The sequence below is a fragment of the Lissotriton helveticus genome, chromosome 9 (genome assembly GCF_964261635.1).
Source record: "Lissotriton helveticus chromosome 9, aLisHel1.1, whole genome shotgun sequence".
NCBI classification, from domain to species: Eukaryota; Metazoa; Chordata; class Amphibia; order Caudata; family Salamandridae; genus Lissotriton; species Lissotriton helveticus.
This window is the reverse complement of record NC_136070.1, coordinates 1,136,258,720-1,136,270,739: the sequence shown is the minus strand read 5'-3', so window position 1 is coordinate 1,136,270,739 and position 12,020 is coordinate 1,136,258,720. Positions and strand designations below refer to the sequence as shown.

Below are 12,020 nucleotides of genomic sequence, written 5' to 3'. Positions count from 1 at the left end.
AAGGAGACCTTGGTTTATAATGGTGACAAGCCACAGTTAACAGCTAGAGGCCTGATAGGTTCACTAGGAAAACTATTTCTGATGCCACAGTTCTGATCTGTTTGTTATGAAAAGATAGCAGTAGGTCTGCCATATGGATTGTGAAAAGCATAGGTTAAGGTCAGTAGGCCTTTAAGGGTGGGTTGTTATTTCTTTGTATTAAAGCCATCAGATGGATATTTTGTTATAGTTTCGTTGGTTCACAATAATTTATTTGTGTTTTACAACCATAAAACACATACAGCAGGAAATAAAACAATATGACAGCACAAATAAATATACTTAAAAACAGTTTACGAAATCGTAGTTAAAACCACTACACAATAGCATAAAGCAGTTTATAAAAACGCATGTTACCGAAGATATTATAAAAAGTGTATACACTAGCAAAATTCAGTCATAGACACACAGCACATATAGTGTGTAAATCAAGGTAATTCATATACATCATTCTCTTTACAAAAATAAACTATACAGCACAATAAAGAGCAAGTGGCTGTAATAGGAGACCTGGCTTTAGCCAGGCTCAACTGGGAATTACTCTGAAACCTTCGCTCGAATAGACCAGCTACATTGGGGTATCTAGCAACAGCACAGACATCTGACTCCCTGGTTTCCGTACGCAGAATCTTGAGCATCAAGAGATACTGTCTGCAGCTAAGAATCCTGCTGATCTGGAGAATCCAGCTTTTCCTAGGTTGGACATGGACTGGGTAAAAGAAAAATGTGACCAGGTTTCTTCTGCTTGCAGGCATACCTGGCATACCATGGATTTATCAGGATTGGTGCTTCAGTTTGAGCGAAAAAGATAGTAGAGGTAAGGTACCATAACAGAACTTAAGGTACAATTGTCTGGCACCAAGAATCAAAAGATAATCAAGGAATGGCTCAAATTCTGCATGCGTTTTAATATCAATGAAAATGCACGAGAGAGAGCCTTAAGAGGTGCTTCTCACTTCCTGCTTCCTTCAAGAGTTGTGTGGAATTACGACCATCATACCAGAACTCTCCAAGGCCAGGATTATTCAACATACCCTTTACATAGCCTATCCATTTAATGTTGCAAGATGTATCCGATGCAACTGTTTCTCTGAGAGTGTAATATTAATCACCAAAAGCTGGCGTGTACTTTGACCTACACCAATACAGCAGAGACTTGTGCACCAAAGGCATAAGTCCCAAGTCCGGTGGTAATGGTAGACGGGGCGTGCTTTTAGGAAAGCTAGCTAGCGCACTAAAAAAATCTTCTCTCTAACTCTCAAGTCGTCCAAGGCAGCAAAACCCAAGACCTGTGCCTCGTATAGAGCACTGCCGTCTGCTTTGGCCCTACATACTTTTAAAGGAGGTGAAATGCATCTAGTCATAGAAGCAGTATACATTTTTAAAATTGCAGCAGCCTTGTGTGTCAATTTTAATGCACCTTTCTTAAGTGTATGGAAAACGTTTATCCAGATTTCCACAAATCCACTTTTAATTGAGAATAAGCACCAATGTCCCTTTGCATAACAATTTAAGTAGCCACGATTCTTGTTTTGTTACATTTTCATCTTGGGATCTGAAGTTTACATTTAGGATGCTATTTGCCTACAGGAACTCTCAAGGCACAGTCCGTGTTTAATTTCCCATAGGTGTATATATTTTTTTAAGTGACTACTGAAAATGAAATCCAGTTCGGTTGTACTTGGTAGCCGTGCTAGTTTGATCAATTAATTTCAGTGTCTGAAAAGGACGTTTAGGTTCTTACCACAAAGTTTATTTGTAAAACATCCAGTGCTGTAAGGGGAATTTAATTAATATTTTCGGTGCTTGGGCAATTTAGTTTACACAAATTATTTATCCTTAATTACAGAAGATCTCGAGAAATTGAGAGGAGATTGCAGTGCTCTACAATCAGAATGCCTTACAATGAAAAAGGAGAAAGCTTTGTTAACAGAAGAAATGAAGCGACAAGCCGGAGAACTGCACAGGTAAGTGTAAGAAATATTTTCATGCAATTTCCTAACTGAATCCTAAAATGTGTTCTGCCTATTGTGCTTATTTTTTCTTAATAATTCTCATGAAAAAGACTTAATATGAAGTTCTTTTAATGCTCACAGATATTTAGCAGTGAAAGCTAGAAACCTACATGTTCGAGGAATGTGAGCTGTAGATCACATGCTTTGCATACTCCCGCCATCTAGTGTTGGGTCCGAATGTTTACATGTTGTTTTATTCGGAGAAGTCTTTCTGTGATAGTGCGTATAGGCATCGCCTCCATTGTTAATTGCTTTTGGTTCCGCCATCGGGTTCGGACGTGTGTTGCTGCACTCCGGTTTGAAAGAGTTCTTTGGTTCCCCTCGATGCGGAACCCTCTACCTCAACGGTATTATTCTCGTACGCGTTTCCCAATTCTCTATGTATCATTTCGGTCACCAAAAACTTCTTTAGAACGTAAAGCTTTGTGTACGGCCTTTGGGCCTAGCCGCATTGGATTAGCTCTCCATCGATGGAATGGACACCATTCAAATTTTGCCCTCAGTTCCACACGAAGTATCCGCACACTGATTCACATAAAGTGTGTAACTTGAGCTAGTCTCCGGAGCACAAGGAGGAAGACTCTGACGCCTGCAAATCATTTAGATCGAAGAAGTCTCTTCGCGATTGTCGGGCCGACGTCGAGAAGTACAGCGTCAAAGCATCGAAGTTGCACCGGACATCTTCGGTGAACATTCCTTTCTGGAAAATGTGGGTGCATCCGCGCGGCAAGAAGAAATCCTCTCCGGCCAGGATTCTGGCTTGGACCTTAGGATGGACGTCAAAGAATAGCCGCAGGGACAGGGTCACATGAGTACGGAAGACCCCCTGCCCCTCCAAATTACCCAGAAAAAAAGACAAGGATTTGGCACCACATCTGCCCAAAGTCTGCACCGAGACAACTTTTCCGACGCCCCGCCTCCAGGCTTAGCTCCGAAATTCACTGTCAAGCCCTTCGGTTCTGTACCTATTCACCAAAAGCCCTCTTCGGATCTGAAACCACCCAGATTGAATCAAAATTCTGGTTGGGAGCCAAAACTTTCTTCGCCAAAAGCGAAACAGCCTTTGGAATCTAAATCTTCCGCATCTAAACAGCATCACATGTCGGCACCGAAAACAAATCAGGCCTTGTCCGATCTGAATTTAGACGCTGTCCCACCAAAAAAGGATCGGAAACAAAAATAACTCTATATTAACCCTGATTAAGGTTGTATACATTCTAAACTGCCTCAAAAACACAAACTTCCATATGAGGACACTCATTACAAAATTCCTTTAAAGAGGTAATCTGTGGCCACCAGTCCTTTTCATATACCACCGCCATTCACTTCACCACCACCCTCGCCTCCTTTGATGCTTTCCAGATTACACCTCAGGATTCTCCACTATCTCACCACGATAATGATGATATTGAAAAGGTTACACATTTACCAGTAGACCCAAGGTCTGACTAGACTATTGATCCTCCAACAGATAACAACCCGAACCTTTACCGAGCCAAGCCATCGCCCCCAGATGACAATGTAGCCTACCAAGAACTCATTGCCAGGGCAGCACAATATCATGGAGTGGGTCTGCATAAAGAGGCATTAGAGGAATATTTTATGTTTGAAACCTTAGGGTCCACGCATAGGTCATCACAACACTTTCCATGCTTAAAGGCATGATGAGACACGTAGATTAAGGATCTTGTGCGTGCTTCCATATTAACTCCTAGAGTTGATAAAAAATATAAGGCCCACGGATCCAGTATTGATCATGGGGCAATTACCATTAGATTCACTAGCTGTATCTAATGCTCGTAAAAGAGCTAACTCCTAAACATCTGGGGACCCTTCTCCACTGGATAAAGAGACCAAATTAATTGATGCTTCTGGCAAACACGTAGCGGCACAGGCGGCCAATCACTGACACATTGCAAATATGCAAGGCCTTTTAGCCAGGTACGACAGGGCTCACTGGGATGAAATGGAGCAGCTGCTTCAATACCAGATGAGCGTAAAACCTGAGCCCAGCCTTAGTAACTGAAGGGAAACTACTTTCCAATTAGTCAATAAGGTGTGCGTTGGATGCTGCTGATACCGCAGCTAGAGTAGTCAACACCAGCATTCTTCTTAGAAGATATGCTTGGTTAAGGATCTCAGGATTTAAGCCTGAGGTCCAACAATTCATTCTGAACACACCCTTAGACAAAAAACATCTTTTTGTACCTGATGTGTATCAGGCCTTATAAAAAATGAAAAAAGAAACAGAGGCCGCCAAGTCTATGGGAGCTCTCCAGTTCCCTTCCAATAGAGGTTCCTTTCGGCAGTCCTTTTACTGAGAAGGGTCTAAGACCACACTCTCAGACCAAAATACATCCACCTATAAAGGTAACAACCAGTCGTCCCATTGAAGAGGATTCTTTCGGGGAGGTAACAGAGGGAACAATTCTAAGGGTAGAGGAAAAGGCAGCACGCCCTGTAATTCCCCTTCTCCAAATAAACAGTGACTTCCCCCTGATTATACCACACCTGTCGGGGGAAGACTGCAACAATTCCTCCCCATTTGGCAGTCTATAACTACAGACAAATGGGTGTTAGGAATTATCCCATATGGTTATTTCCTGGAGCTTACCACCAATCCTCCAAACATTCCAACTCGTTCTCACAAAATGTCATCAGAACACTTACACCTGCTCAAACAAGAAGCACAGTCTCTTTTACTAAAAGGAGCCATAGAACCTGTACCGTTACAATATCAAGATTAAGGCGTATACTCCCTGTGTTTTCTAATTCCCAAAAAGGACAGCTCTTTGAGACCTGTTCTGGATCTCAGAGAACGAAACTTCTACATACTGTCAGAACATTTCCACATGGTGACACTTTCGCAAGTACTCCCACTCCTACAGTTGGGAGACTTTATATCCACACCAAAAGCTGCATCTCACCTCCGGTCTCCTCATTCAAAACCATGGAGAAATCCGGCATCTCAATCCCAAAGAACTCAACCTAGCAATCTGGTTCCTGAAATCATAGTTTGGCTATTTACAATTACCACCAGACTGTATGAATATCCCAAAAGAGGCTAGAGAGCCTACTACTAGAGCATGTTATGCAGCAAAATGCAAACCGCTTCTTATCTACTGTAACAATATCAATCCTCTTGATGCTTCTGTACAGAACATCATCTGTTACTAGTTACATTTACAGCAATCTGGTGTGGCTTACACATCCATTCGCTTGCATCTAGCAGCAGTAGCTCCATACTTACAAAACAGACAACACTTACCTCTATTCAGAGTACTAGTGATTAAAGCCTTTATGGAAGGATTAAAAATAGTGATACCACCAAGAGTCCCACCTGCACCAGCGTGGAACTTAAACATAGTCCTTACAAGACTTATGGGTCCACCATTTGAACCAACGCACAGGTGTCAGTTACAATTCCTCTCTTGGAAAGTGGCTTTCCTCATAGCAATAACTTCACTGAGGAGAGTTGATGAGCTTCAGGCATTATCTATACAAGAGCCCTTCTTTCAGCTTCATAAAGACTGAGTGGTTCTTCAAACTAATCCTGAATTTCTTCCTAAAGTAGTTTCTGCCTTTCATATCAATCAGTTGAGTTACCTGTGTTCTTTCCTCAACCTGATTCTGTAGCAGAACTAGCTCTACACTCACAGGATGTTAGAAGAGCTCCACTATATTACGTAGAAAGAACAAAATAATTTTGTAAAACAAAACTGCTTTTTGTTGCTTTCTCACCACCACACAAAGGCAACCCCATATCTGAATCAGGCATTGCAAGATGGATTGTGAAATGTATCCAAACATGTTATGGGAAAGTGAAAAGAACCCCCTAGAGCGCATTCCACTTGCAAGATAGGGGCTACTATGGCCTGCTTAGGAAATATTCCCTTAGCTGACATCTGTAAGGCAGCAATATGGTCTACACCGCACACATTCACCAAGCACTATTGTGTAGATGTGTTAGCAAGGCAACAAGCTAATGTAGGCCAGGTAGTACTTAAAACATTGTTTCAAGCAACTGCAGCAGCTACAGGTTAGCCATCGCTTTGGTGGTATACTGCTGTATAGTCTATGCAAAGCATGTGATCTACAGCTCACATGCCTCAAACAGAAAATGTTACTTACCCAGTAAGCAGCTGTTCTTGGCATGTAGAGCTGTAGATTCACATGCGCCCACCCGCCTCCCTGGGTACCTGTAGTTGTTGCAGTTCTCAATTTACATACATATACATGGCCATCTCTATTCTGCACTTACTACTCCATTCTCACCCTCTGCGGGAAAATAATCTAACAATGGGGTCGATGCCCATGCGCACTATCACCGAAAGGAGGAGTCACCTCACCTCACCTTGTGACTAGAAAGATTTCTTCGAAGAAAAACAACTTGCAAACACCGGACCCAACACTAGATGGCACAAGTATGCAAAGCATGTGAATCTACAGCTCTACATGCCAAAAACAGATGCTTACTGGGTAAGTAACGTTATCTTTATAAAGTGTAAGTCTTCTAACAGATTTCTCATCTAGAGTCATCTAAGGTCAGTAAACCCTGTTACAATTTTACTTCAGCACTTTCCCCATCTGACGCTAAGTTCCGATTCTGGGTCTTCCATACTGGAAGTGACACAGGGATTACATAGAGGCACCCCTTCAAAGTTTGAATTTGTATTTCCAGTGATGACTGCCACTAGAACTTGCCTAGAGATTAGCTCTATTTCACCCTTATTTGGATAATTTCTTACCTGAACATTCTGATAGTTTTATATATATATATCAAAATGTAAATGTGTCTGTATGTGTTTGTGTGTGTGTGTGTATATGTATATATGTCTGTATATACGTCTATATATGTGTGTATGTCTGTGTGTGTGTGTATATATATGTGTGTGTATATATGTCTGTGTGTGTACATGTATGTATATGTGTGTATATATTTATATATCCAACCACCTGACAAAACGGCCAAAACATCTGGCCCCTCAAATCTATGAATGCCGACATCTACGTATAGACTGCCCCATAGGTTGCTCAGCTTTTGGGGGCAAATTACCCTAGTAAAAGGACTCTTGACTGACCACACACTTTCAACTTTTGGGCTGACCCTCAGTAGAAAGGTTTAGGCTTCTTCCTCATAAGGCAACCAGCTTAGTTCACCAGGGCCTTGGTTGCAGTAGTATTTTCACTTTCGCCAGAACCTGGTACTGCACTCCTTCACCATCTACATGTGCACCTGTATGTAGTTCCATGCACTTACAGTTATATGTGCTTGTCAGAGGGCCTAATCCTGCGGCATCATTGGTACCATATGTATGCACTAGACTTGGACAGCTGCCCTCTTCACTGAATAATTCTCCTTAGCAAATAACATTTAAGTCTGAACCTTGCCTTGTACGCCTGTGTCTCTATCCTGAGCGTTTAATGTATGCATATGTACCTGCTGTTTATAGGTCCACCGAGTATCCCTGTTTAAGCTAATTTTAATTCTCTGTGCCCACACCTGTGATTGTATGTTGATACTGGTATTTATTACTGTATTGAAATGTGTGTGCTGCATTAACATCCTACACACTTACTGTGCCTATATGCAGTACTGGTGCATAGGACTATAACACTGGCTCCTGAGGCACACAGGTGACATCATATCATACGCTGGTGCCCACACCCATACTCCTATTTCAACCTTTGTCTATACTACCTTAAGTTTACACAGTGAATTTATTGAGGCTCTGTCTCATCGGTGACCAGCCCTGTCCCCACAACATCTATTAGCCCATGCTATTAGATGCCGGCGAAAGACCGTACTTGACGGGACCTTATCACGGACTCTGTCTACCGGTTATTGTACGTGGGAAAGTAGTCTATACTGATACATTGGTGACCTTGGACCTGGAATCATTTCTACTTTTTCCGATTCACCACTGCCAATTGGAATATGTTCCTTTTTATGATTCAACTTACCCTCAACAACAAATTCATACCACATACTTGCTGGTCTATTATATAGACAAATGAGGACATCATTTCATTGTGTATATTTGAGTTACTCTCAACAACTTTGCAGAAAAAGTTCTTTAATGATTGGAGAGTACCCTATACCTGGCAAGCTTTGAAAAAGTCATGTTGATGACAAAACACGTGTCGGCTGTTTTTCTGAAGCAAGAACCCATTAAGAAATGGATTGTACAGATGGACATCGTTTTACCTCATTTAGTGAATACATTTTGTTTCCACTATAATTGCTTTTGTGTTCGAACTTCTAAACTGTTTTAATACAGCCTAAGTGCTTGGATTGACCAGCTTTTGTAAGTCTATTAGCCCATGCTTACATTGACTGTCTAGACTGATAATATTGCAGCTGGGCCACGCACCAATGCCCCATCGTTACACCGTCTTGGAAAGATATGGCATCAACTTATAGGCCTGCTCCTTCCTTAGGCCCCCTCCCTTGGCTGCGACGTGCCCCAGCACACACCCCGTGCCCCGCTGTCCTAACCGTCTCTCAACTGATCCCCATAATAGCCCATCTATACCTCAAAATTAGCACTGTTCTGGATGAAATCTCATCACTTTGCGCAGAGGCAAATATTACCCATACCCTACCTCAACCCCTAGCGTCATGAGTTAACTCTGATCTTGCCACAAACAAGCCACTCCGCCTCAAACCCAAATGCTTTTTGTCTGGAACATCGCAGCAGGCGACGGAATTGATGAAATCAACTTATAAAATGGACCCCAGCCATACTGACCTCCACAAGATCCCAGTTGTCCTCAGCTCGACCAGGAGCACAAATATCTATCGCCCTCTTAGGCTGCCTTCCCACTTAACAACCTTTCAACCCAGTCATCCTGAACAGAGACCTTCACCCATGCCCCGCTGCATGCTACCAAATTGCCGATCAGCAACCAAGCATGCCACTGCTATAGCCGATACCCTCTTATAACATAGCACGAACATCTGCTTTCTAACTGAAAACCGGCTAAATGACCATTCTTCCTCCTACATTGACCTCATCTCCCCACCAGACTTCTCAATCATTCGCAACGATCACATTGGTGGCAGGGGTGGCGTAGTAGCCATTATGTTCAAAAGCGATCTATGCTTAACTCCCTTCCGCACTGCCAAACATCCGACCTTTGAATTTCTAAGAGTGCAGCTCTCCTCAAATTGACCAAACCCCATCAAATTCCATGTCATATATCACCTTCCTGGTACAAACTCACAATTCCTGGAAGACCTAGCAGGCCTAATATCGCAAATCTCCATAAAAGACAGCACTGACATTATACTTGGAGATTTAACTCAGCACCTGAACAACACTAAAGACCCTTCAGCACAAGCCCTCTGTTCTCCTGGAAGCGAAAGACCTCACCCAACATTGCAACTTGCAGACGCTCAACAAGGGTTCTACCCTTGGCGCAATCATCTCCAAAAACAATACACTATCTCTGCGCTCTGTCCTACTATCCGACTGGTCAGATTACTATCAAATTCTCTTTGACCCCAATTCCACCCATCATCGTGCACACCAAAGCAGCTGCCCCAAGCACTGGGCAAGAAACATCCACCAAACTGAGCCGAGCTAGAAGCACTAGTCAGCACCCAAATCCTTACTCCACCTGACCTTTCTTTTGCCGAGGACCTCACCGCCCACTACAACACAAAAATCACAGTTCTCGTGGAAACAATTGCCCCCCTAAAACTCAAGAAATCAAGGAATATCCCCTCCAGATCCTGGTTCAACAAAGAATTGAACATCGAAAGGCAACAACTCTATCTAGCCCAAAGAAACACCAAAAATATAAAAAATACATCTTCAAAGAAAAATCCACCTTCTTCCGAGATTATCTTTACCGGCCCAGGAACAGACCCAAAGACCTAGTTAACATCATCAAACAGCAAACCTCCTTCCCCCAATAATCAATTATCTGAGAATTCTAGCTTCAGATTCCTTACCTTTGTATTGCCCAAGCGTCAGGCCGGTTCCGGAAACTGTTGCAGAGCAATACCACTTGGGCGCGACGTGGGGTGGCTCCATTCGAGTTTGCCTGAATTTGTCGCTGTCGGATAGGACGTTGCAGCGCCGACATAGGCGCCAACCAGGCACGCGGATGTCAGTTCTTTTCTTTCCGCACCAGTTAAGTGCCGATCGGGGAAGAGCTACCCCTCTGCTACTTTTTTGGCAGGCTTTTTCTCAACTTTTGTCGAAATTTTGAGAATCTACTTTTTGTGAGAGGGATGTCTTCGAGGAAGACCGGTATCAAACCATGTGGGACTTGTTCCCTCCCGCATGATGTCTCTAGTGTCTCGAGCGCGACCACCATACGAAGTCGTGTTTGAACTCTTGGGCGATGGCTCCGAAGACCTTGAGAAAGCGAGCAATGAATTTACTCGCAGCCTGGGCGTCGACCCCGTCAAGCGAAACTCCAAGGAGGTCACGGTCCCGTTCGAAGAAGAGATGGTCACTGGACTGCTCCCGAAATCCAAAGTCCTCTTACTCCCATTCAAGGTCCTCGGGACACTCTGGGAAGAGGCACAAGTAGAAGTTGTCCAAGCGGACTTCATCTTAACCTCAAGTGGCGTCTGTCGTTGAGAGAGGTAAGGAGCACAGACGGTCTGGACACGGTTTCCCGGAGCCTGAGTCGACTTTGCACCTCTCCCCTTGCCGGGAGCCATAGTGACTACCGCTCAAATAACATAATTTCATGTGGCCATCCACCGCGTATTTGAGCGGAACAACCCCTCTGGAGAGCCTTCGGGCCCTGCAGGGTCGGAAGGGGCCCCATTGGGTTTGACGCCGTTGGCTCCAGCCACAATGCCGGTGGGGCCTCAGGGTTCCATACCTGGATCCGGTTTGACGCCGGTCATGCCAACGCCACCTTCCCCGGTGTCAAACCTGAAGTCGGTGCCTGCAACGTCGCCCATGCCCGTCGGTCGCGCAAGCCCCATCTTCATCCCCGATGATACGGAGCCGGTGTTGCAGGGTTTCTGCTCAGACACAGAACTGTGCACAGAGACTCAGGACCTCAGTGAACTATGGTGTGCCAAAAACTCACCTTAGTACCCAAAATCCCCTACCAGACTAGCAATCAGTGTCATATTAGCTCCTTGTCTTATAGCAAAGAAACAAATTATTAGACAACCTAGAACATGCTACTTAGGAACATCTCAGGAATGGTGGGAAGTGAGAACACTCTTTGGCTATACTCTCATAACAGTCCACAACAGGAGTAAAAAAGAGACACAGTAAGGTTAAAATATTTATTTTAACGACGTTTGTTTGTTTCGTATGTTTTTTGCGATTTTTATAGCGCACAACTACCCGGAGGTGTCTCGGCGCTCAGTATACAGAATGATAGCTATGGCAGAAATTTTACGTGAGAAAAGCCAGGTTTTTAGTTTCTTCCTAAAGCTGATGAGTGTAGGGGCCGTTTTGATGTAAAGGGGGAGTGTGGTCCAGAGTTTAGCTGTAGAAATCATGAAACATCTGTCACCCCAATTGGCTCTTTTAGTTCGTGGAACTTTGAGCAGATGGGCAGAGGAAGAACGAAGCGTTCTTGAATTTTCAAGCGGGCAGAGGGCGTCTTTGAGAAACTGTGGGCCTAAGTTGTTGATGGATTTATAGGCGATGCACAGTGCCTTAAATTTTGTACGACTCTTGACTGGGAGCCAGTGCAATTGTTGAATGTAAGGGGAGATCGAGGAGAACTTAGGGATGCCCAGTAAGACCCTGGCTGAGGCATTCTGAACTAGCTGCAGCCTGTTAAGGACTTTTTCCTGGGCGTTCAGAAGAAGGGCATTGCAATAGTCTGTTTTAGCGAAGACCAAAGTGCTGATTAGGGTTTTGCCAGCTGAAGTGGGAAGGTAGGGTAGAAGTTTTTTGATCCTTTTCAGGATGAAAAAGGATGAGGAAACCACAGAGTTGACATGGTGATGGAAGGTCATTTTGTTGTCAAACGTAA

At 43.7% G+C, this 12,020-nt stretch overlaps 1 protein-coding gene across 8 annotated transcripts in view; it reads left to right on the top strand.

The window, feature by feature from the left end:
• Positions 1–12,020, top strand: part of SLMAP (sarcolemma associated protein) — a 1,084,481-nt gene that overhangs the window by 893,352 nt on the left and 179,109 nt on the right. For all 8 annotated transcript variants that reach the window (XM_078661565.1, XM_078661566.1, XM_078661561.1 and 5 more), the window contains one exon: positions 1,889–2,006. In XM_078661565.1, the coding sequence (XP_078517691.1) occupies positions 1,889–2,006 (118 nt within the window). The remainder of the gene's footprint in view (positions 1–1,888; positions 2,007–12,020) is intronic.